At 39.6% G+C, this 27,399-nt stretch overlaps 1 protein-coding gene across 1 annotated transcript; it reads left to right on the forward strand.

Moving 5' to 3' along the window:
• Positions 1–923: 923 nt before the first annotated feature.
• uhrf2 (ubiquitin like with PHD and ring finger domains 2) lies at positions 924–26,959 on the forward strand. Its single transcript, XM_077622797.1, has 16 exons — positions 924–1,321; positions 10,777–11,178; positions 11,946–12,238; positions 16,624–16,842; positions 16,913–17,022; positions 17,813–17,999; positions 18,234–18,357; positions 19,558–19,665; positions 19,747–19,851; positions 20,310–20,416; positions 20,531–20,693; positions 21,734–21,871; positions 21,978–22,302; positions 22,872–23,020; positions 23,109–23,207; positions 24,160–26,959. The coding sequence occupies exons 1-16, from the start codon at positions 1,169–1,171 to the stop codon at positions 24,304–24,306; spliced, it is 2,829 nt and encodes a 942-aa protein (XP_077478923.1). The 5' UTR covers positions 924–1,168; the 3' UTR covers positions 24,307–26,959.
• Positions 26,960–27,399: the final 440 nt, after the last annotated feature.

Raw genomic sequence — 27,399 nt, forward strand, 5'->3', positions numbered from 1 at the left:
AAAAATCTTCAATTCATCTTACATTTTATTATTATTATAAATTTCATTTAGGGTGGTTAGCGTGTCATCCTCACAGCTTTGGGGTGTTAGGTTCAAATCCAGGTCGGTCCACATGTGTGGAGTTTGTATGTTCTACCGGGCCTGCGTGGGTTTTCTCCGGGTACTCCGGTTTCCTCCCACATTCCAAAAACATGCATGGTAGACAGATTGGACACCCTAAATTGCCCCTAGGTATGGGTATGAGTGTGCATGGTTGTCCGTCTCCTTGTGCCCTGCGATCGGCTTGCAACTGATTCAGGGGGTCCCCCACTTCTGGACCGTAGTCAGCTGGGATAGGCTCCAGCACCCCCCGCGACCCTAATGAGGATAAAGCGGTTCAGAAAATGAGATGAGAGAGATGAGGTTTATTTGTTTGTTGTTGTTATTTGTGCACTTCGTGGTCAACCTTTAAATCTCATTATACTTGTATAATGACAATATAAGCATTCAATTTAATTTAAAAAATATGAGGGGATCTTTGCCTCAAGAAATGGCCCAACAATAATAAAAAGAACAATAAGGGTAATTACTATTAAGAGCAAAAAAAATACATCCGATTCAGGGTTTTACCCGGCTATGGCCCGTAGGCAGCTGGGATAGGCTCCAGCACCCCCCGCGACCCTAGTGAGTATAAAGGGGTTCCGAAAATGAATGAATGAATGAATGAATTTTCCATGTCTATTATGTAAAATTGGTTGAGTGGGGCGGAAAATTCTGGAATGATCCATCCAATTCTTCAAGGTTGACCTCACTAAATTAATAAATTAAGATTTTTGTAGTTTTATCCATGTAGTATCTCTTTCAGGCACTTAAGAGATGTGGTCAGTACTTAAACTGTTGTGAATGGCGCCTTTAACTCGGCAGAAGGTCTCGCGGGGAAAATCTCGCGATACTTAATTGGCGCCGCGACCTCATGTGAAACACCATCCGCACGAGCCACAGAACACACTACCCGTCCTCCAACCGACGTTTTTGTGCCTCTGCGGCGAAAAAAGCGCGATGGAGACACGGATTGTGTCTGCCTGAAACACCAAGGGCCTTTTCGGAAAACGCCATTATTCCCAGATACCACCCAGACGCGTTTTTTTTGTTTACAGTCGGGATCTATTTCAACAGGGGCGGCACGACGATGTGGATCCAGGTCCGTACCATAGACGGGAAGGAGACCCGAACCGTGGACGATCTTTCCAGGCTGACCAAAATCGAGACCCTCCGCGTGAAAATACGTGATATCTTCAATGTGAGCCCCCAGCAACAGCGTCTCTTCTACCGGGGCAAGCAGGTAAGGTGCCCATACGATCACGCAACGCTCCTCATTAAAAAACAAATAAATATATATATTGAGGCTGCTAAAAAATATATTGACAGTGGCTCCGTGGCTTCCTGTTTTGTAGGAATTCGCCAATAGCTGTTGTGCAATAAGACACCCCATTTGTTCCCCTGTTTTCAAGCGTGGTCCCGTCAGTCATGTCAAGTTGTTCCCAGGATTTTAGTGCATACAAGAAGCGTTGTGGACTTGTTTGTTTACACTGACGCTTGAGAGAGAGCGAGAGAGGGAGAATGAGAGAGAGAGACAGGGAGAGAGAGAGAGAGCGAGAGAGAGAAAGACAGAGCGAGGGAGGGAGAGAACCTACCCACCCATTTCAACAATTCTGTTTGCACGTTAGCATCTCGTGAGGTTTTCTTCATTAGCTGCACGGAGGGAAAGTTTTCACCCTCTGTAATAAAACATAAATACAGATAAGTGGGTATACATGGTGAAAATAATATTCTGCAAAGTGCAGACTGAAATTCTCAAGTATATATTCCATGTTGAAAGGAGTCAGTTCTGTTCTAACTGTTCTGTTCAAAATCTATAACAGAGAATTAGGCAATGTAATTCATCAAATCGTTTTACTAACGCTCATGTTATGTCTCATCTCATTTCCTGAATCACGGGGGGTGCTGGAGCCTGTACCAGCTGACTCCGGGCCAGAGGCGGGGGGCACCCTGTATCGGTGGCCAGCCAATCGCTGGGCACAAGGACACAAACAACCATTCATGCCCACACTCATACCTAGGGTTAATTTAAAGTGTCCAATTAGCCTATAATACATGTTTTTGGAATGTGGGAATAAACCAGAGTACCTGGAGAAAACCCATGCAGGCCTGGAGAGAACTGTGAGGCCGACACGCTAACCACTCACCTGCCGGGCTACCCTCATTTTATTTGTAATATACACAACTCAGTTAATCAGGAAGATGTGAAGATTTACAATGCCGATCCTGTAAACCCATTCTGAATCCCCAAATCAGTTTTGAGACTCTAATTTGATCCCTACATCATTTTTCCAAACCTAATTTAAAACCCTAATTCTGTTTTCAAACCATTATTTATATCCCTGATTTCAGATGATCTCCAGCACCCCTCATGGCTCTTGTAATAAATGAATGAAGCCCTGTCTTCAAACCTAATTTCAGTTCCTTTCATTGATAAATAATTATAAATCTTTATCCTTTAGTCTTTAAAGACTTGCTTGAAATCCTAATCCTGCCTCCAAACCCTAAAACGAAACCTTAATCTTGTCCTCAAAATTTAATCCGATTTAATACTATCTTCTTCAAAACTCAATTTGAAACCCTAATTGTCAAACCCTAATTTGAATCCCCACCCCTGTCTTCAAAACTTAATTTAATTGAATAACCCTGTCTTCAAGATCTAATTTAATTGTATAGTTCTGTCTTCAGACCCGAATTTGAACTGCTAATTCTAATTTAAAACCTTAATCCTCCAGCCAAACCAACTATGGCTCTCTTCTTTCAAACTATTGAAAGAAGACCATTAGATATATATCAATCAAATTCGACAAATGCTAGTGATCGACCGATACCATTTAGTAGTAGCTAGGAGCCGATATTAATTTTCAGTAAAAGTGAAGAAAAAAATAATGCAGTGAAAAATAATAATAATGCAAACTCTGATTTTCATAGAACTTTATTAAATCACACACATACATGTATTTGTGTATATATATATATATATATATATATATATATATATATATATATGTATATATATATATATATATATATATATATATATATATATATATATATATATATATATATATATATATATATATATATATATATATATATATATATATATATATATATATATATATATACACACACACACACACACACACACTAAAGCAGGGGTGTCAAACTCATTTTTTGTCGCGGGCCACATTGTAGTTTCGATTACATCCAGAGGGCTGTTATGTCTTCCAACTAGGCTGCCAAAATTAATCGATTAATAAATTGACAGCTTTCTCGATCGTGCTAATCGATAGATCATTTTTGGATATTCAAATTAGTACACATTTTTTCAATTATTGATTTAAAATGAGGAAACACAGGAAATAATCTACAATCTTCATTTGAATTTCATCATAAAACAGAAAGTTGGCACTCATCATTTACTTTCTCGGGCCACACAAAATGATGTGGCGGGCCAGATTTGGCCCCCGGGCCGCCACTTTGACACCTGTGGACTAAAGAAATGACAAAGTCAAAATGATCAATTCTACCTGTATGTTTATTAAGAAATATATTGAGGATTCTTACAATTTATGTTAATGTGCGTTCTTGAATGTACAATTCGACTATTTGTATAGCAGCAAGGCAACAGAGCATTGAGGGGTTAAATTGGCGATGGTTTATCTCTTTCAGTGTTTGTGTATGTTTCTTGTCAATAAAGGCCGCTGCAAATTGAAGCATAGGAGTCGCGACAACATCAAATCCTTTGACTTAAAGGGGCAGCTGGTCGTTTATGTTAGAGGCAGGCAGTTTTAAATTGATTTCTACATATCAGCCGGTCAGATAAAAAAAAAAGTCCGTTAGCAATATATATTACATTTAGTTACATTTTGATTTATCTGAATAGGTTTCCATACATTCTGCTTTTAATATGCTTTGGTTTTTAAAATTTGCCATAACTTCAGAATACTTCAATATTTTCTTCTCAGATTGACTATGGAGGACAATCTTATTGATGATAACAGTTGTAATTATGAATTACTAATATTTTGTATCTTGACTTTATGGGTTTTATTCTTTAAGTTATTGTCATCTGAATCCCTATTGGACATTACCTGTTGCTATAGCAAAGGAAGATAATATTTTTCCAAAATACCATATTTACATGACTATATGGCTCACTTAATAGTCTTAAATTTTCTCCAAAATAGACAGGGTGCCTTATAATCCAGTGTGCTTTATATATGAAAAAAAGTGTCATTCATTGAGGGTGCGCCTTATAATGCGGTGCGCCTTATAGTCGTGAAAATACGGTAATTATTGAAAGTGTTGTTTCTTTGAAAAGTACTTGCCCACATCATTGGAACAAAAAGTATCACATATTTCAGAAAGAGTTTCCATTTTTCTGGTAACAAATCATCTTTATTTTATATCTTTATTTCAAATTTACTTTTTTCTTTTTTAAATGAAAATATATTTTTTAATGTAATATTTATTTTACAAGAAATAGACACGTAATCGAGGTGATGCTAGTCGGCTAACATCCTTTTCCATACTAAAAAAACAAAACTTTTACGCAGCTTTTCATTGTCACTTTTGGCAAAACAAAAAATGCACCAAATATGTTTTTGTTAAAGCATGAATGAACACTCTCTATGTGCTGATTAATTTAGGAGTTGTAATATTATGCCATCAGGGATAAAAATCAAGAATAGTATTGTTTAGTGCAATGGTTTCTGCAAAAATATATCATCTTTAGAAAAATAGATAATACCTGATCATAATTGACCACCGATACGAGAATTATTGTTCCTTAACTTTGTCAATGTTATCACTTCATTTGTGTGGTGGTGTAACTGAAGCTCACATCACGATCTGCATCACAAAAATCTTAAAATACTGACAAATTCTTAATATTTTTTGGGTGTTTTTTTCCAGGATCTTTGTGAATTATAGTTCCACAAAAAGGTTCACTTTGTTTGAAAACTAGCATTTGAAACCCGCCTTGACTCACGGTTTAATTATTTGCTGGATTATGTCACAAAGTAAGGTCTTGGGAGTCCTGGCTGGGCTCCCAACGGCGAGGCCCACGCGACTGCAAAATACCGCGTTTTCTCCTCTGTCTTGTTGGGGAAAAAAGTCCAGAGGGTTGTTACGGGGATTTCCGAGTGGGAAGTTGAATGGAACAAGCCAGCGACACCCATTACAACACGAGCTGGTGCCCTCCCGCACACGGGAAAAGCTCCGTCTTAATGCATTTTCAAAATGGCGTCCTGTTTACCCCCACTACACCTCCCCTGCTCAAGCTCGCTGCAAGCAGTGCGAGGGTCTCAATGACATCGCAACTTCTTCCCTCGCTTCTTGGTCTTTTATTCGCCTCCGTTTTAATTGCACCACTGTGGCGCCTCATGTCCGTCATCTTTGGCGACACGAACGCTTACTTCCACTCGGCCTTTCAGATAAAACAACAAAGCAAAATAAGGAAAGGTCGGCTTGATTATTAAATGCTTTAACATGTTTCAATCGTTACCAGTTTGAACTGTTTTGAGCTGTTTCCTATTGTCAACCCGTAGGGAAAGCTTAACACACTAATACACACGTGTGTACTTTGCTGTGACCTACTTAAGGCTGCAGTTTTGATTATTGCATGCACACGGATGTTTCGATGGCTCCACTTTGGCCAGTTGATTCGGCCGATTTTTTTATTTAAAAAAAAATACACTCATACTCGTCCAGACGAAGCCCCTAAATCAAGCATCTTTGCAGACCATCTACAACTCAAATACAAGATCTGAATTCGAAACAATGTTTTCCTTTTCAGCTTGTTGGCTTCCATGTGTTCTAGACTGTTAAAACGTTTCATAAGTAATCAGTTAAGGTTTTGGGTGACATTTTGACATTTTTAAATGCGAGAAAAAATGACTTTTTAATGTTTGTATACAAATCCTTGAGGGTCTGGGGTGCTTCCCTGCCCATACGTAAATATAATGTATTTACCTATTTTTAGAAATTTGTCTATGAGAAGCCCTTTTTATTTCTGCCATGTTACGTAAGAGTGTGTCTTATATACAGTGCACGATAACAGCCAAAACAGCGCATTACTCTGTCCTGTGTAAAACATGCAGAGGCATGTAGTAGAAACACCCCAAACCCCCCTGGTGTGATGTCCTTGCTGTTAGGTTGAAGTCAGCTTTGTTTTTAGGCACTGCATGAGTTAAATGAGGTGGCTCCAATTCACCATTTATCAAACTGATAAAATTTGACTTTTCATTTGTTGGATAGTGACGTTTTTTTGTAATGTAACAATTCAAATCTTTATGAATGTCTATTCTGTTAGTGCCCATATGGTACTAGTCTGAGCGCTTAATACATTTTTCAATATTATCCCTATTTTAGATGGGTTTTCTGGCTCCCACTATTGTTTTTACATTACTGGGCAAAGTCCAAATAGTTTATTTTAAAGTTGCCGATTACTGTTTGTAGGGTAAAAGCACTTCATCCTGAATCTTAGCGATTGGCCGGCACGCCTAGTGACCCGCACTATTGTTTTTGGAAATGTGACCTATTTTGCTCAGCTCTATGCTGAGACGAGCTGTGGGCGGAGGACGAAGGCAAGAATCGGTTCAGATGGCCGCCAAGGCCATGGAGGGAGGCTCTGATTTCACACCATTAAATCCTCGGCGAGAACTCCAGTTGGTCTCTTCACTCGCTTGGAAATCTATTGATCACAACATGGCTGTGCCTAAGGGGGGGACATGGTTTCAAATTTAAATTTGTTCTCTGACCTGCTTTGATCAAATTATACCACTGATAAAGAATTAGACCACATTCAATGGTAATGCCCATGTTGTCACATTTGTGGAAATTATATGGCTTGGGAAAAAGCTTGGGGTTCTGTCTTTGCTTTGGTCTCAGCTTGTGTTATAATTTCTCCAAACCCTCAAGCTACAAAAGCAGCAATTAACAATTCCATTATTATTAAAGACCTCTGGAGATGTCGAGACAGCATTGAATAGGGCTCACCTGAAGCTACAATTGACTAATTTAACATTCTCCCCAATTACATTTTTAATTGTTGAGGCAACACTTAAATGACAAAGTTGTTAAATTACCTTGTGTTGTGAGCAGTTTTGCCACCAGCATGTTGAAACCGCTAAATGGTCATTTTAGCACCACGCATTGCATTAGCTGTAAATGGCTTGTGAGTTGTAGATACCCCGTCAAATTCAACTACCGTATTTTCTCGCATATAGGCCGTATTTGTTGCTCAAAAATATGATGACTGAATCAAGGGTACGGCTTATATACTCGCACAAAACTGCAAGGTGACAAAGGTACTCGGACGTTTGGTCGCCGGACTTTTGGTCGCCGGACGTTTGGTCACCCGGAAGGTTATTGATAATTACCATTAAAAATTGTTGCTCAAATTCCCTAAATACAAACTGCGAATTATTATTTAGTCATACTTGATGCCCTATTAATTATTAGGCTAAAGAAAAGCTCCAAATTTCCCGTACTTTTATTGTGTTTTGTTGGAGAACTTGTTAAGACCCTGACTGACGTCCCTTCCTAAGGGGACAACTCATGTACATACAAACTCTTATACACTCACACGTCGGCTCAGTGAAACTGCTCATGGCCATTGTTGGCTTTGATTGATGCGTAGACCGTGTTGTTTTACCTTGTTTTGTTGCCGGACTTTTGGTCGCCGGACGTTTGGTCGCCGGTTGTTTGGGTCCGGGCGACCAAACGTCCGCGACCAAACGTCCGGCGACCAAAAGTCCGGCGACCAAAAGTCCGGCGACCAAAAGTCCGGCGACCAAAAGTCCGTTGACCAAACGTCCGGTCACGGGTGACAAAGACGAAACGACTTAATGCAAGACAATGCGGCTGATACGGTCATTATTTAAATTCAAGAAAAAAATAAATCATATATTTTGCATAAAACGTGAAAAAACGCATTTACTTGTGCCTGCCATTGCTCGCCCAGTTTTTAGTTCAAACGGATTATGTTAAACTTGTAGATATCATGTTAATTGATCAAAAGCCCTCGATTGGTAAGGAATCACTGCAGACTTTGTATAATCGGCAAATATCGGATTGTTGTCCAAAGGATCGATGTCTTGTCGGGCCGTCTTAGAAATTATGATTTACACAACTACTCCCTCTATAATGAGGGTTTGATTTCACACTTGGTAAGTGGGCAGACACTCCAGAGGCACGTCTTTCTAAATAAATCATTGAAAAAGTCAATTTTCCGCAGTGTTTGTGTTTTCATTTGAGCACTGGGCGGGCTGTTGGCATGCTACAATATCCGATTCTTTCCGACCGTGTTCACAGTGGATCAGATAAAGAAAAGGTGACACAAGTTCAAATTCGACAAGATTTGCCTCAACCTTCTAGAAAAGAGGATACGCTTTTCTTATGTCTGCTTTTTCTTAGACATTAGTCGCAGGTCTTTTTCTTTCTGCTTAATATTCTGTGGTAGACGCCACCAATGTGCTGTTTGAAAGACTGCATGTGGGAGAAAAAAAATGAAGAGAAATTGGCCATGTGAAGAAAAGTGCTCGTTTCATTCCAATACACAGGCACACATTGGCGTTACTACGGAAGTGCGATGGCTTATTGGACGTTTTTCCCTTCAAGTTAGAGCAAGTGTCACCAGTCTATCTAAAGCTTCGTTCGGATCTGATGTCTTTGAGTGGAACACTCTGACATTTCATGAGTCATAAAATGAGGATACCATATGAAACGTGTGTTTTTATTTTACCGCATTATTGATTACCGTGAATAGAATGTACCGAGCCTTGATCGTATTCAACAGTTTCTGCCCGGCGTGAAATCTGTACGGATTTAAACTAAAACGTCTGTTTTCTGTGCGACGTGTGCCTGCCTGTATTCGACTGTTGAGCAGATTGTGTTGGAAGCAAGGCAGTCAGAGCGAGGGGGGGGGGCGATCAGGCTGGTGGTAATGAAATCACTGGAGGAAAAAGCAAGAGGCGGCTGCATGCGATTTGGTTTTAATGCGGCACACGCAACGTTTTTTTTGTTTTTTTCTGGAAAACCTTGCCGCCATGTTTACAATGCGCACAAACAGCAAAGGTTAAACAGGGACGTTAAGGGGAAGAGGTGGTGATAGGGTTTCGCAACTAAGATATAAAATTCATGAGCCGATTATAACTTGCAAAGGATATCTTAATTAACACCCTCAATGCCTTTAAAATATGGGTGAGATAGGTTGACCTATCTCGGCTTATATGTGAGTAAATACGGTAATACCTAAAGAAAATTGAAATACATTTTAAAAACCAGATCTTTTTTTTATCCGATGCTCTGAAAATCACACAATCCGGTCTCATTTCCAATTACATGATAGGACATCTCTGCAAATTCAGCAAAATATAAAAGCCGTTGCATTAACAATAGTTAGTTATTTACATGATTCGGGTTCATATGCAATGGTGGATGAAGTTTGCGGGGGGAGGAAATCGGGCCTTCTCTCGATTGGTCGTCATAGCAACCCTTTTCTTTCCCTGTATCATTTTTGGTAGAACCCCCCCTTCCAAGAAGCACGGGCTGTGCCGTTTTCCTCCTTACTTTGGTGCACATGTGCCATTTTGTGTGTGTGCCATTATAAAACTCATTTGACACCATGCTTAAATGCCACTGGTGTGCTTATTGAAGTGTTCCTTCCAATGTCCTCTGTAAGCCCCAGCGTGCGGCGATCGAATGTAGTTGTGTAGCTCCTTTGTCCTTGGCCGGCTGCTTGGTGTTTTGTTCCGATGACGATGGGTGGTTTATGAACTAAAGCCTTCCTGCAAATACCCAAACATCAAAATCAGGATGCATGGAACAAATGCATAGTACTACTTTTAATTTGCAACTATATTACAAACTGTTATATTTTGAAACACATAGTATAAGTTCACACTTATAAAATTAGCCTACATTCACACTCAATGCAATTATACTCCATTCAGCATTTTTTTAAATGTAGTGTTTCACTATATTATTATTGGATTTATAGAGCACTTTTTGTGGAACTCAATGATGCGTGAAACAAAACAAATGTAACTTTAAATGTTAATGCATTGGCTCCATATTTAAATAAGTAAATATGACCAGTGTGTAAGTCTATTATTGACAAATTTGTCACAATTTAACAGTCTCCTGCACTTCTGTGATTGCTCTATCCATATATTTGTCTGTTCTGCAGCATCATCTTGCACCGTTAGTTTTTGCTCCCTGTTTTTTGGGACACGTCTGTTTTGCCGAACAATGATAGGTGACTAAATACTCTATTATCATTAGCTTTGTATCTGATTTGCGGGTTTGTAAAAATCTTAATTGAAATTAATACATGGGCGATTTGGACGCAAAAATGGAAATGCATTTGGAGGATGAAGGTAGCTTAAGTTGACATCACTTAACATTGTCACAAATTAGTGAAGTACTTCTTGACTCTGGCAGCATTTTTTGCTACTTAAGTGTTTTGAAAAGATAATGGAAAGCAGGAATTATTATGCTTGTTTTTCTTTTTTCTTACTAACTGATCTAACATGACTTCTGCTAGATTTTTAGTAAATGAATGAGCTTGAATGAGATTGCGTATGTATATGTGACTCATGAATCAAGAAATTGTCAAGTATGATTCTAAAAAATCTTTTGTCAACTGGATTTTGTACATCAGACACCTCTATTTGTTCATTTCTTTAGATGGAAGATGGCCAAACGCTGTTTGACTACAACGTGGGTCTTAACGACATTGTCCAGCTGCTGATTCGCTCGCAAACAGATGCTCTGGACAGCCCCATGTCCATGGACCAACCCAGCGTGGCATGCACTTCCACCCCTGCCCCAGCTTCTGCAGTCCCTTGGGCCGAAAGTCCAGATCGCCCCGCTCCCGTCTCCCCCACAGCTATGGAAACTTCCACTGATAAAGACAATGACTGCAGCGACACGGCCGAGACTGCCGACGATACAAAGGTGGATGCTAATGTCCCAAGTTACTCAGCCAGCACCAAGAATGGGTTGGAGGCCCCCAGTCCGACGCGAGACACACAACCGCCGACATCTAGCAAGCACACACTGTCGAACCCAGGAATTGGGATGTACAAAGTATGTCTGGGATTACCCACTTGTGTTTCAATTAGTGCTGCAGCTATCAATTATTAATTAATTGATTAATCTAACAATTAATTGGGTAAACGGATAACAAGCATTAAATGGATTGTAGAACCAAAGAAACACGTCTTCTTGCTTTCAATAAAATGTAATTTTATAATTTGGACCAAGATTGTATTAAATGTAAATACTAGGGGTGTGGATTGCCCATATTTGGCGATACGATTTGTATCCCAATTCTGGTCTCTACATCACATATGCAAACTTCTTTGTCCTAACAAGTAAGCAAATCACGTCAATATAAATTAGATAATAATGTTTTTTTTTTTTACCTAGGTCTACAATGTCTTGCTACTGCAACCAAGAAATTTCCAGAATACGGGATGAAATAAAGTCCTAACCTAACCTTCCCAATCAATAAAACTAAATACAACACTTTTAAAACAAACCACAACTGTTACTCTAATTAACAAATCATTGAAGCACCAAAATTTTAATTTCCAGAATACGGGATGAAATAAAGTTCTAACCCAACCGTCCCAATCAATAAAACTAAATACAACACTTTTAAGACAAACCACTACTGTTATTCTAATTAACGAATCATTGAAGCACCAAAATTGAATTTGAACCATTTTTCTAATCAAATTACTCATATTACTATTCAACCAATTAATAGTTGCAGCACTAGTTTAAACTGTTGTCATTGTAAGTAACTTTGTATTTGTAACGTTTTAACACCACTACTTTGCCCCCTTCAGATAAATGAGCTGGTAGACTGCAGAGACGCGACTGTGGGCGCCTGGTTCGAGGCTTGCGTGGAGAATGTGACGCGTGCCCCCAAAGGACCAGTTAAGGGCAAGGTGGGGCGGCCTCCCAAAAGGACTAATGGAAAGCTGGAGGGTGAGCAGGGGCAGCAGCCTCTTAGTTCAGGCCAAAGCACGGACACTCTCATGAACAACGGAAACGCGGTAAACTCCGAAAGCAACGGGGGCTCCACATCACAGACAGACTCCAATGAAGAGGATGTCATTTATCACATTAAATATGAGGAGTAAGTGTATTTTCATCGTGCTGGTAAATAGTGAATGAGGGTACCGTATTTTCACGACTATAAGACGCACCGCATTTAAAGGCGCAGTGTCAGTAACGAGTGCTATTTCTGTATTTGACACATGCACAAGACGCACCGCATTTAAAGGCACACCGCTCTGCATTACACTGGTCTACCGCACCGCATTATACGGGTCTACAGTAGAGGCTGGGGTTACCTTATGCATCCACTAGATGCTGCTGCGCTAAAGTAGTTGCAAGACCTGTAGAGGATGGTGTACCCTATCGACTGATTTATTTTATTTTATCATAATAACAATTTTAGTATTGGTCCATATATAAAGCGCACTGGATTATAAGGCGCCCTGTCTATTTTGGAGAAAATTTAGGACTTTTAAGTGCGCCTAATAGTCGTGAAAATACTGTATATTTAATTTGTTTTCAGGTCATTCCATGTCAATTCAGTCAACCATATCCAATTTTGACATAGCTGCAAGAATAATTCCTGTGACTGGAAAGCTGAAGTTCAACATTTCTGTAAGATTGAGTTATGGAGGTATAATGTCTTGACATGAAATAAAATATATGCTTTCCCCCATAGTCCAACAACATCCATTTCAAAAGGATTGGAGCAGGTTCATGTTAAGATATGACTATTTGAAAATCAAAAAGAGGCCAACATGGTCAAAAGATCAAAAGTTCATTAGATCATATCCTCACTCAATTTTGCTTCAATTTTTATATGAAGCATTCCCAGTTGTAAGCATAGTTTTTTTATACAGTTGAGTTATCAAAATGAGAGATGGTAATTAGCTTTTTAAATTACTATTTTGTGTGAATTGACATGGAATGACCTTTTTTTGTTGTTTCGTCTGAGTCTTGGCTCGGTTTCTGCCTGTGTAGAATTGATTTGTTCTGCAGGGGTCTTTGAATTTCTCCCACATTCATAAAACAAAAGTCAGTCCGTTTCTTTTGCCAAAAGTAAGCTAAGAGTCTTCCTCAAGACACGAAATTGCCTTTTTTTTCCTCTATCTGCCCTCTGATTGATTGATGAACAGTTTAGGGTGTATCCTGCTTTTCTGGCTGAAGGTCCCTTGAGGTTTGTTATTCTATTAGACTATTGGAAATTTAAAGGTGTAAATATGACTTGAGTTTAAATGCATAGTTATCTATACAGATATGTAGCTGTAATTAGCTGGAGACCAGTCCGTGGTCTACCCAGTCTTTTCAGCTAAAACTCATCCTGACCTAATTGAATTTAGGATGCACGCTCCACATTCGCTCCATCTCCAGTGACGATTTTAAATGGAATGTGGCAAGTTGAATATTTACTAAGCTTGCCACACCAGCTAAGGCCAATTTGCCTGGCCAAACCTGCCTGGGGAATTCTGTGAAAATCCTTCACTTTGAAGCTGAAATGTCTATATGCAAATTGAATAATCCCGCAATTCTCATGTGACCAGTGGTGCATCAGATTGCTGAAGTATAATAACAACATCATTTGCCAATCAAATTGCATCGTCTAGCTACGCGTGTGGTGAGTGGCATCTCTTATTGCTTCTTCACCAACAGCCTGCCCAGCACCTGGCTCGACAAATAAATTGGAATTTTTCTCCATTTCATTCAGAATACACATTTTATACGCATATTTTTGAAGACTTTTACTGAAAACCAATGACAACCACAGTTTATTCATCTGTGGGCACAAATTATTGCAAGCATGGGTACACTCCCTTATCTGTGGTGCTCTATAGCATACAGTAGGAGGCAGTCAATTTTTACATCGCGACAGCCAATAAGCACCCTTCCTCGACAACATTCTCCTCAGATCAGTGTGTGCAGACAGACAGTTTTGCTAGACTTTTGATATGGCGGTCTAGCAGTTTTCATTTTGGACATACAGCGAATTAGAATTACTATGATTGGAAATGTGACTTTGATTAGTCACTTTAGTTCTTTAAAACCACACTTTAAAGCAATTATTTTAGGAAGCTGTTCATCCCCCCCCCCCCCCCCCCCCACCACAGTATTTTAAAGGCCGTCTTAACAGGCCGAAATGTGGGATACCGTACTGGGAGTGTTGTTGCTGTACCAGTTACTGAGATAATAAGCTTGCATTCCTCGTCTGTTGCATACAGCATGTCAGGGGGTTGTGCAACGGCAGTTTGGCTATGATTGAAGGCAGTGGCGATAAAAATGTACGCTCGCTTCGGCAACGGCAGCCCGCAAATTGGACTCTACCTGCCACGGATCTCCCTTTTTCCTATTCAGATTAATTCTGGAAGATGTCGTCTCCATGGTAACCACTGCATTCTCAGAAGCGTTACTTTCTGTCCATCTTTTGTCTGTAATTGGTGTGAGCGTGTCGTCGTTAAGACCCGGCCGCTTCAGAGTGTTAGTATTTTTGTGCAATTGAAAATCCAAATGTTTCAAAATTGGGCTTTGCATTGCCGAAGCTGTTTGGAATCAGCATTGTTTTTTCTTCCTACTTTCATTAGGCAATTGATAATCTTTTTTTTCAATTTTTTTTACTTGTCCACAAAGCCCATACTGCTCAAAATACATCAATGTGATGGAAATATATTTTGGCGAGGGAGGTCCTAATTTTTGCACCACTACCTCTGGAGATAATGGTGAACATTTAGTGGACCCTTGGCAGAACTGGAACCGAGCGCAAGGCATTTCTTTGTTGAAATAATTTAAAAAAACATGCGCATGACAACGATTGTGTATTTGGCAATTGTAAGTCGGTGGCGGCTCCACTGTTTTTTTTTATATAGTAGTATTACTGGTAGGCAAAAAGCAAGACAAAAAAAGATATTCTTCCCTTTGCTCAGAGCTTCGGTATTCAATTATTCTCAGCCTTTACACGTGCTTTCAGCATTTATTGTAAATCATTTTTCTTACATCAATTGTTATTTTTATTTTTTTATACCCATCGTCCTCTGTCCCATGTATCTGATTAATGAGAGGCTGAGGGGAGTTGAGACCAAGGACAACAAAGGTCCCGGGCTGGTATTACACCACAGCAATGTTTTATCAAAGCCAGCTGCCAAACAGAGCCATTTCCTGTCCTTTTAGGAGACCCTGATCATCAGCTTTTCGTTTGTCTTCCATTGAAATCGGTTTCTTTCTGTCAATGGGTTTCTTCTGTCGTCTTGGGAGCAGGAGGGTGGGCGCCATTTTTTTTTTCCTGCTCTCTTGCATTCACACGTACACACACCCAACCTCATTTTCCCCTCTAAACACCTGCTTGGAAGCACGGTCCTGAAAATAGAAAAGCAGCTGCACGAGGCGAGCCGCCATTTTTTTGTCGTTGGTGAGCAGCGTTTTACAGAATTGTATTCAGTTAGCAATCGTCAATATGGAAATATTTGGATGTGAGTCAGGGCACAAAAAAGTACTTTGGGCTCCTCTTATTACATCACACCATTGTAGTTCCTTGACTTAACACTTAACGTGGTGTTTTTTTGTTACAAGTAAGGGATACTTTCCGAGAAAAATTCAACAGACTAATGAGAATATGCATTACACTGTGCAAGATATTGCCTTCATCTAAAATTGTACATATTTTTCTGACATTTTAACCTAATTTGTTCTGTTTTTGGCATAAAAACATTTAACCTCTTGGTGACAAAATTCATTCAAAATGAAGATTTTTAAAATCAGTTGTGTATTTTAGTTTAATCACATGTTATATTACGATTACATTAAAATACATAATTAACTCATAAATTAAATTAATAAAATATATAATTTTGCAAGTTGTAAGCAGAATTTGTTGAAAGATGTTTTTCCTTTTTTAATTAAATATTACTAATAATGATTTAAAAGGTTTGAATCATTATTCCAACAATATGCAATCCAATTAGATATAACAGGCATCTATTGTTCTTTCTGGCTGTGACATCTATGAGTTTTTTTTGTGGTCTGGACCAAAGCACCCTTGAAAAGAAGCCTACTAATTAGTGTCTCATTTAATTATTAAGCCCTTTCTGGCTTTTTCTTTTAAAGTCACTTGCTCTTGTATTTCATAGCACCTTTAATTATCATAGGGTTGAACTGTGCGTGGAGTAAAATCATTTTTGTACAATTCAAAATGGTCTCTCTAAAGTGCAGATTTTCACTTATTTTGTGCAGTTCTGGGACATATATAACAAAATTGTGGATTAATTCTGTTTTTAATGCTTGGCATCATCCCTTTCAAGATTCACTAAATAGCATTCCTTATGCTTTTCAGAAAAATAGCACCTGAAATTGGTTGGACACGTGTCCATTATGACTGGATGCATGAAAAAAATCATGTCCTGTACACATTCTTGAGTGGGATGTCCTCTATTTTGGTTGAATGAAACTAAACTAACCTGGCTTCTCCTCTTGCGTCAGCTACCCTGAGAATGGTCTGGTGGAGATGCGAGCAGCAGATGTGCGGCCACGTGCCCGCACCTTGCTATGCTGGGACCAGCTCACGGTGGGGATGCGCGTGTTCATCAATTACAACATGGAAACGCCGGAGGAGAGGGGATTCTGGTTCGATGCGGAGATACAGACCCTTAACCAAGTTTCCCGCACCAACAAGGAGCTCCGAGTCAAGATTTTCCTGGGGTTGGCACCCATTTCTTTAGCGCCCTGCTCCTTATTTGCTCATCTTCACATTGTTCTAACATTTCTCCAGAGGTACTGGCGACGTGATCGGGGATTGTAAGGTTCACTTCTTGGATGAAATCTACCAGGTGGAGAAACCAGGAGCTCCGGCGCTGTCGGCTGCAGACGGACAATTTAAACGTATGCTCCAAATCGCCACATTCATAATGGAAAATGTATCCAAAAGCTCACGATCAGTGTCCATACATTTTTTCTCCATTGTCGCTTTAAAAAAAATCAAAGAATACAAGGCCCGACTTGAAATCCTTCCAATGTTTTTTTTTAAACAAAGGATCGGAATCCACTAAAAAATGTTTTAAATTTGATTTATTCATTGGCTTCAATTGATGGTGATAGCCATCCAATAAATTTTGACTGGGAAGATTGGCTAGGATAATTCAAGTGAAACTTGACCATTCAATGCCAGCTTTACCAGTTGAAATGCATTTAATGTTTATGATTGTCAAAGGCACTGAATGACTTGAGGGCTACAAGACAAAAAAATAATCCATAATGATGTTATAAAATATTTCTTCATGTTTAACAATAGTGAAACAAAAGATGCCTGGCGACAGCAAATAATGTCAAGATCACAAGTAATCTTAATTTATCATATTGGATTTTTAATATATAAATCCTGCATTGCTAATGGATTCACTATTCAAGTGACTAGCTCTGTCTAGTGTCAGAACTGGTAAGTGCAATAGATAGTAGGTTCAACTAAAGCTTCTTGTGCGGGCCATATTTGAGAATATATAATTTTTTTGTTCGACTAAAAATGGCGGGTCGCAGTCCGCGGGCTATCATTATTAAGTAATTCAGTAATTCAGTGGCATTGACCTCAATAGACTAACAATGCATTGGACGTCTATTGCTATCAACAATTGGAGGTTTAACTCATCAAATGGTGCTTCTTTTTTTTCTCCTGAAGGGAAGAGCGGGCCGGAGTGCAAGCACTGCAAGGCTGACCCGGATGCAGAGTGCCGATTCTGCTCGTGCTGCGTATGCGGTGGAAAGCAGGACGCGCACATGCAGCTGCTCTGTGATGAGTGCAACATGGCCTTCCACATCTATTGCCTCAATCCGCCACTGTCTACTATCCCAGATGATGAGGACTGGTGAGATGTAGCTGCCACATGCATCGTCTTCAATGTGTTTTAACAGTATTCAATATTTGGATGTTTAAAAAAAACTAAACAACCAAACGCTCGTGCTGTGGTCCCCCATGTGTTGTTGTTGTTTCATAGGCAGGAACATCCCGCACTCCTTATTGCTATTTATAGCTCTCCCTGTTTTATAAGCGCCACAAGCTGACATTGATGTGTATACCGCTTTCCTTGTGTTGCTGCCAGGTACTGTCCCACCTGTAAGAATGACACCAGTGAAGTGGTCAAGGCCGGGGAAAAACTCAAGGCCAGCAAGAAGAGGGCCAAAATGCCCTCGGCAAACACAGAGAGTCAACGGGACTGGGGCAAGGTGCGTGGAGAGTCAATTAAAACTGCAAGCAAAATTTAGGAGATGGTGTAACCCTGTTTTCATGGAAAATCTTGAAAATGATTGTCAAAATTTGACACTAGATCCTCCAAAGTTGAATCGTCTCCTTTTGGCGTGGTCCTTTAGAGGTCCCCACAGTGCCCATGACACCCAATCTACTGCAGCCTCCTCTCTAAAACCAATGTCTTCCATTTTTACCAGACTTTTGCATCCAGTCATTGTCGTTCTCTTGATATATAAAGCAACAATGTAGCGCCTTTTAAACTTCTCTGTATTTATTAATCAATATCCTCAGGGCAAGTAATGCCTTTGTGTTGCACTTCCATGGCATGAAAACATATGGTTATTTACAAATTTTACTTGTTACACACTTTTATCCTTCTTCTAGTTAGCCCAACTTCATTGTGAAGACTCATTAGCTTTATCCCTATGTCGTACCTACAATTCTGAAAATCACCTTTATTGTTTAAAATGGCTAGTAGCACACTTTTCCTACATTCCTATTCAGATTTAAGGCGTGCTTGGAATAAAAATGCACAAATACCCAACACATTCAAAATGTTCTAAGCCAATCAAATACTATTACAAACAATACCAGTGGTTTATGTCAGTTTATAATCCGATCAGTGCGCAAAAAGGGGTTTATGCCAAAATTTCGGAACAAACAGTCTTTGCAATTCATGTCTCTGGCACCAGTATACGCATTTCTGTTATTTGTGTTATTGTACATGTTCTGCATTTCAGACAAATAGTTGCTGGAGATATTAAAATAATCTTACATCTTTTCTTTCTTATTTTTACGATATATGCCCCAATATACACTGCTGGGTGATAGTATTGGGGCCCATCAAATCAAAATCATATACAATAGGATATGTGTGCTTACTCGATAGGGGCTGGCAAACTGAGGGTCATTTCTGCAATTTTCTTGCCTTCTATGGTAACAAGAACAATGCTGTTGAGCAGACCGAGGCACTTTCCTGGACATGCCGTGTGGAAAAATACCTTGTTTCTTTTTCCTGTCTGTCGGTTAATTTAAAACAGCTTGGAATATGTAGTTTTATGTGGGTGCGTTTAACAACCATGACTTCATAGTGTGCAGAATCCCAAATTCTGTTTTATTATGTTACGTGTTAAAAAGGAAACTTTATATGCTGATACATTTTTGTGGTGTTCTTTTAGGGCATGGCCTGCGTGGGACGTACCAAGGAGTGTACCATTGTTCCCTCCAACCACTACGGACCTATTCCCGGCGTTCCTGTCGGAACAACTTGGAAATTCCGAGTTCAGGTTGAGCTGCCGTCTTGTTGCTAGGTACAACCGGCAGATTACACGATTCATTTTACGATGCCTTTGCTATTGTGCACACAGGTGAGCGAGGCTGGCGTTCACAGGCCGCATGTCGGCGGCATCCACGGTCGCAGTAACGACGGCTCCTATTCGCTGGTGCTGGCGGGGGGCTTTGAGGATGAAGTGGTGAGTCTTGTTTCAAGCTGTTGTTCCACTGCTGGCCCATTTTTTTATTTTATTTAATGGCTATTCATGTAAATAACTGCACAACTATGACAAAATATTATTTATACAATTTCGAAGCCACCAACTTAAAAAAAACTTAGAAGTATTTGATTTTCATTGTACCTAGTTATGTTACACCTATACATGTTGTCACGATTAACTTTTTAGGTATTTACTTAAACTGCAATTGCGTGAATGGATCATTTAGTGCGCTCTGAACTGTTGTTCCAAACATAATTTTTGGTTTCTATTTCACAATATCCTGATGAGTCTTTTGGTTACTTGAGAGTAAATTACAAAAATTGAATTGTGTCACTTGAACCGTGCAGTGTAACAAAGCCCACTTTAAGTCTTGATTTCCATTCTGGTCACCGCTTCTTGATTTCCTGATGAAATACTGTACATATGGCCTGGTTTAGGACCGGGGGGACGAATTCACATACACAGGCAGCGGAGGCCGTGACCTCTCTGGAAACAAACGCATTGGTGAGCACTCATTTGACCAGACGCTGACCCACATGAACAGGTAATACTTGAACTGAATTGTTTCAATTTAAAGACCCCATTTAAATTTTGACATTGGCTTTCACCGACAGAACCTTTTGTACTTATCCTGTTTAAAAATTGGGCCTACTTTCAGAGCTTTGGCCCTCAACTGTGATGCTCCACTGAACGACAAAGTTGGAGCAGAGTCCCGAAACTGGCGGGCAGGGAAGCCGGTAAGGGTGGTGCGCAGCTCCAAAGGCCGCCGCATCAGCAAATATGCCCCCGAGGAGGGAAACCGTTACGACGGCATCTACAAGGTAGAGAGTGAGCACTATGTTGTGTTTGGTGTTTATTTATTTTTTAAATGTGGCGAAGATATTCTGTTGCTTCTTCCCTCAGCAGAACGATCTCAGTCTCTCAGTCAAGATAATTATTAAGCGATAATAAACCGTACAAACACCGCGGCACATATGTACTCACATAGGGCTGACTCAAAAGTGTAAAAATTTTCCCCAAACGGACAGGGTGCCCAATCAGTCGGTGTGCCTTTTGTATGCACTAAATTCAAGATTCTGTAGATGTCGCTGTATGTCGCTGACAGATTGACTGTCTGGGTACATTGCTTGCTGATGCCCTATTATAATATAGTAAAAAGACGGAAGTGACTGACGCACATGTGTATATCATGCTCAAAGCATGGCAACTTTAGCAATCGATGATAACGTTTTCGTTTGCTACCAGTGACCGAAACAATCCGGATTAGAGACAAAAGGTGGAAGATGAGATTGGTTTTACCAAAAAAATGTACCTTTTATAATAAATATTTTTTCCCCGTACAAAAGTTGTCATACGGCGTACACCACGTGTCAAAGTGGCGGCACGGGGGCCAAATGTGGCCCGCCGCATCATTTTGTGTGGCCCGGGAAAGTAAATCATGAGTGCCGACTTTCTGTTTTAGGATCAAATTAAAATGAAGAGTATAGATGTATATTACATTTCCTGATTTTCCCCCCTTTAAATCAATAATTGTAATTTTTTTCTGTGTTTTTAGTTCAAAAATCATTTTGTAAAATCTAAAAATATATTTAAAAAAGGTAAAATAAACATAGTTTTAGATTTATAAAAAACTGAATATTCAGGAATTTTTAATCCAGTTCTTTTTATCCATTTATTTTAAAAAAAAACTAAATATTATATCTAAAAAGGTCCGGCCCACATGAAATCGAGTTGATTATAACGCGGCCCCCGAACCAACCCGAGTCTGACACACTTGGTTTACACAATTTGAAATGATCAAAAAACATAAAATACGGGAAGAACGTATAAATTGACAGATATGTATTTTGTTTTGTTTTAGGTGGTGAAATACTGGCCGGAAATTGGAAAGTGTGGCTATCTGGTGTGGAGATACCTGCTGAGGCGGGATGATCAGGAACCAGCACCGTGGACCCCTGAAGGACTAGACAGAATCAAGAAGTTAGGTCTCTTGATCCAGGTTAGACAGCCTGAAATATTGCTTAATACGAGTTTCCACTGAAGTTGTTCTCCCATCTACAATTTTTTTTGTCTTCCCCTACCACTGGCCGTCTTTGTGTGTTCAGTACCCACCAGGCTACCAGGCAGTTATGGCGAATAAGACAAAGAAAGAGGCCATCGCCCGGCCCGGTCGCGGCGGTCGAGGCGGTCGGGGCGGTCGAGGCGGTCGAGGCGGTCGAGGTGGTCGAGGCGGTCGAGGTGGTCGGGGTGGTCGGGGTAAGCATCATTCTGGAAGGGGCCGGGGGAGGGGCCGGCCCCGGAAGAACCCCAAGGTGGAGAAGGACGAGGACGAGGACGACGAAGCGTACGAGCACCTGATGGCAGCTGTGGAAGAGGATGAGGATGTAGAACCGCAAAGTAACGGTGATCAGAAGATGAGCAGGGACTCTGGTGAGTCTTTCCCTTTGTTTTTCAAAGAAGGAGAAAAGACATCCATATATAATTATGCTGCATTCAGAACAGCCTTATTTTGTGGTAAAACATATCAGCAAATGCAATTTTGAGTGCAAACTAACCTTTAAGTCATCAAAAGTTGAGATCCACCTACCCTGAACAATTCACGTTATATTACGCCAAAAGTAGTTTTGTGTTGATACGTCGCCAAAAGTCTCCGCCCGTGAAACCAAACAGCTTCGGGATTCACGTTACATCAAAACAAGTTATATGATGACTTTAACCTCGTCTTTTTACCACCTTTTCTCCTAATACTACTTCAATCTCCTATTATTATGCCAAAAGTAGTTTTGTCTTGATACGTTGCCGAATGTGTCTGCCTGTAAAAGCCAAACAGCTCCCCTTCATATATTTGTTTTTTATTTGAATGTATTTAAAGTATTTTGATTTTGATCCCAGAACTCCGATTTGAAAGTCTTATTTTTCTCTTATGTGGATTTTGCCTCATTTACAAAAAATGTTACGGGGAAATGGCGGAAAACTATTATTTTAAAAAATATTCCCAGATTTCTCACCGGCACCTGAGCCGCCCTCTAAGCGCGTAAAGGTGGAAGAGGCATTCGTGTTATCGGAGCAGCAGCAGAAGTTAATTGGAGAGGACGTGGCCAACAAGAAGCTTTGGGACGAGGCCTTGGGATATCTCGCAGAAGGGCCGGTATGTGGTATAACGCTCGCTCCCGTCGATTATTAGACGTTATCTGTGCCAAAAAAGTGAAATCCAAATCTTCCTTTGTGCTTTGGAGAACTTTCTGCGTAAGATGGAGCAGATTTTCATGTGCGTTTGCTGCCAGGAGCTAGCCTTCCAGCCCGTCACCACTGTCTGCACGCACAACGTTTGCAAGGTTTGTTACCCTTCAACTCAAGTTTAATATCACATTCAGATTTAATGATCAAATCCAACCATTTTCACTAGAAGGCAGCTAACTATTAAATGCACCTCTGAGTATCTCTAAAATTTAGTACATCACATTAAGATAGCATTATTTTTTCGTCTCATAATTTTACGTTCTCATAAAGTTGCAGCTATTTTTGTCATTATTTTTTTCTCATAAAGGGTAAAATAAAAATCTTTGGAGTATTACTAGTCTTCAAATAAAAGCTTTCTGTTATGAAATGGCAATTTCTTTCTATTTTCTGACAGACTAATTTGTATGCATACAAATCCTGTCCTTTCTTCAAAGTATTTTTTGTTATGACCTTTTAATTATGCTTATTGTTAAATACGCTTGCCTTTTTAGACATTTTAGGTGATGTTTGCCTGATGTTTTTTATTCTAACTCATCCTTGACAACATTTGATGAGGTGAAAATATGCAATTTTCAATAACAAACCTTTAGTTTTCTCATTAATTTTTCAACATTGTCGTCGTTGTTACTTAGAAAATCCGGAAAATATTTTACATTCTCTTTAACGAGGGGGAAATCCTTCCAAAATGATTTTTGTCACATTTTTTACCACATTCTGCTAATGTTGCAAATCTTCCTTTGTCATTACCACCCTTAAAACTTACTTGATCCAGGAAATCGGAAACCAGTCGCAATTTTACATTGAGAATAATTTTCCCATGAATTTAGAAACTTAAGTCATAATTTTACAACATTCTTTGAAGACCTTTCCAAATAGAACCCTATTCACATAGTTAACATTACTTCTAATTCATAAAAAACAACCCCCACACCCCAGAAAGTTCCAATTTTACCAAAATAAGCCGCATTTTTCCCCTCCATTCAAATAACACAGGAGTAATAGAAACTTCAATACAACCTCTCCAATATTTCCTCCCCTTCTCCTTAGATGTGCCTCCAGCGCTCTTTCCGGGCCGAGGTATACACCTGCCCCGCTTGCCGCCACGACCTGGGCAAGGACTACGACATGACGCAAAACAAGACCCTGCAGGTTCTGCTGGACCAGTTCTTTCCCGGCTACACAAAGGGCCGATGAGATCCATGCCACTCCAAACCAGAAGGCGCGTACACACACATACACTTACTTACAAATACCGTTGAAAGCTCCACTTTAAAGATGATTGCACTTCCCTCAATGGGCAAACGTATAGTGCACACACACACACATACACACTCACAGCCATTTTTATGTCTACCGTACAATCATTGAGCACACAAAGCACCTCAGTAGGTTCTGACCTCATCTGTTGTCTCCATAAACCTCACCAACTTGAGATTTTACACATGGACTTGAACGCACGCATTCGCAAGCTCGCCACACACACACACACAAACACACACCGGACTGAGAGAGTACAAAAAAATAGCTGGACAAAGGCTTTTAGCTTAGTCACTGAGTGGGGGGAATTTTAGCAGATCCATGCCTGTCAGTCTGCATTTTTGTGTGCCATACATTGATGCACTTTGATATTAATGTCTCGGTCCAACTCCCCATTTGTGTTGTCTTTGATGGCACACTTACAAATCCCAGATTACACCGATTTAGGCCGGCGTGGCTCCGGAATGCTAAATATTTTACATTTATGCCTCTTAGTTTTTCATGCCAGAAAGCATAGTGGTTGTAAAACCAAGCATTTCTAATCTGAAACTATTCAAACTGGGACTTTTGGAAACAGTGGCTAAAGCCTTGTTGTTCCAGTTCCTATGTCACTGTTAACATTTTTTTAACAATCCTGTAATCTAAAGAATATTTCAAGACTATTTTTTTGTTAGAGAGAGTGGATATTGCTGCTGTTCAATTCCCGTTTAGAGTGCACAGAACTCAAACCAGGTCTAGTTTCTACTCCGTATTTTTGTCAAAGGATGGATCGATGTTGGGCATGGAACAAAAACTTGCACCCAATGCGGCCCTTTGTGTAATAATTTGGACACCTCTGCCATAGGAGGATTTTTTTTTACATATTTTCGACTAATGGTTGGTTTGGCGGCAAGAAAACACTAGGATTTTTTTTTTTTTTTTTTATCAGCACAGTACATAGGCCTGTACTATACGGCCAGGTGTCGGAATTGCTATCGAACTCCAATAAATAGCACTGATTTAATGGATTGATATCATGAAACATACATAAAAACATTGAGAAAATTAGGCCAGCATAAATAGATGAAAAGTATTTTAAAATTACTTTTCAATCATTCTGTACATAGTATCTAGTCAGCCTTCACATTAATGAAGAATGTTGTTGAAGCACTTGTTTATCTTCTCATACCAGCTACTAACATGCTTTGCCTACACAACAATGTGCACGATATTCCCGTAAATTAGCCTAATAGTCCATTTAGGAACTTGGAAACATTCCAAAGACATTAGCGACCCGCACCCCTATAAAAAAAGTGATGAATAGCTCAGAACGACCTTGTTAAACATGATTGCTTATGTTTAGAAGCCTCATGAAGGTCCAAATGTGTTTGAAGTTTAACTCAAGGCCATGTTGTTACCAGGCAAACCAGGTGAAGGTTGCACAAATATGGAAGGTTACATCGTTATGGGATGTAAGCAGGGGCGGAGCTATAAAAATATTTAGGGGACGACCCCCTATTTTGGGCTAGCAAATATGATTGTATTTTTCAAATCTTTGGAATGATACATATTCTGCGCAAATTTGGTCGAATTAATACAAAATTAAGGACACATTTAGCACAAGTTCAGATTTAAATAAATACAAATCAGTTTTGATTTCGGTGGCAATTTTGTGGATGAAAGATCCTCATTTTTAGAATGAAACACATTTAACAAATTGGCATATTACAATAATTTGAATTCGATATACTTATCCATATTAATTGCCAATATGGAGATAGCTTGAAACAATTAGATACTGTGTTATGGCTCCGCCCCTGGCTTGTATATCCATTAAAATGAGACAGGGTTGGTTGTATTGTCTCTACCTGTTTTTTTTCCAGATATGACAACAGAATTTTTTGCAACTGAAATTTTACTACTGATTTTTTTTCCAGTTTATTTTTTGTTTGACTGAATATTTTTTACTTCAAAAATTTATCTTCCACCAAGTTACTGGTGAACTTTTTCCACTATTTCCTGAGTTTCAAATTTGTCAAAAGTCATTGAAATTCCCCCTTTTGTGGTATGGTGCATTCAAATGTTGACGGTCGGCAGGGTGTTTACTTCCTTCACGCTCACATTTTGCAGTCCTGCATTTTTTTTTCCACGGCGGGCTTGTGGCGTTTGCGCTGATGTCGTCTGTTTCTGTTGAATCATTCAGGTTTTTGTCGTTCTTATTTTTCACAACATGAAATTTTAAATGGTCTTTTTAAGGCGAACTGTGATGTGCATTAATGATTCGTTTTGTTTGTGGCTAACTAAATAGTGCCCTTTCCTGCAGTGACTTCCTCCTGTACGTGAACCCACAGTGCTAAATACCCTTTTTAGACGTCTCGTGGACGCTTGGCTTCAGTGCTGTGTCGTTACTATTTTTTTTTTAAATAACTATTGCACTCTTTTCAAGAATTAGTCGTTTTCGTCAATTTTTACCATCTATGTAGGATTTTAGTTGCTTTCCTTCCATTTATTGTGTCGAGCACATTCACCCGTCTGACAAGGAGTTTCATTGCTTCAAGTTTTATACATGTCATAATACTTAATATGTACCTATTAAATTTTTTGGATTCAAGACAGCTGCATTTCTTTTATCTTGGTTGATTTCTAAGGGTACACGGTCGATTGGTCGCCGGTCTTTTGGTCGCCCGGAAGGTAAGTGATAATTACCATTTAAATTGTTGCTCAAATTCCCTAAATACAAACTGCGAATTACTACTTAGTCATACTTATTGCCCTAGTAATTATTAGGCTAAAGAAAAGCTCCAAATTTCCCAGACTTTTGTTTTTTGTTGAACTTGTTAAGACGTAGCTTCTTAAAGGGACAACGCATGTACATACAAACTCTTATACACTCACACGTCGGCTCAGTGAAACTGCTCATGGCCATTGTTGGCTTTTATTGATGCGTAGACCGTGTTGTTTTACCTTGTTTTGTCGCCGGTCTTTTAGTCGCCCGTTGTCACGGTCGGGGCGACCAATCGACCGCGCACGATCACTAAGAGCATGATTCTG

The sequence above is a fragment of the Stigmatopora argus genome, chromosome 16 (genome assembly GCF_051989625.1).
Source record: "Stigmatopora argus isolate UIUO_Sarg chromosome 16, RoL_Sarg_1.0, whole genome shotgun sequence".
NCBI lineage: Eukaryota > Metazoa > Chordata > Actinopteri > Syngnathiformes > Syngnathidae > Stigmatopora > Stigmatopora argus.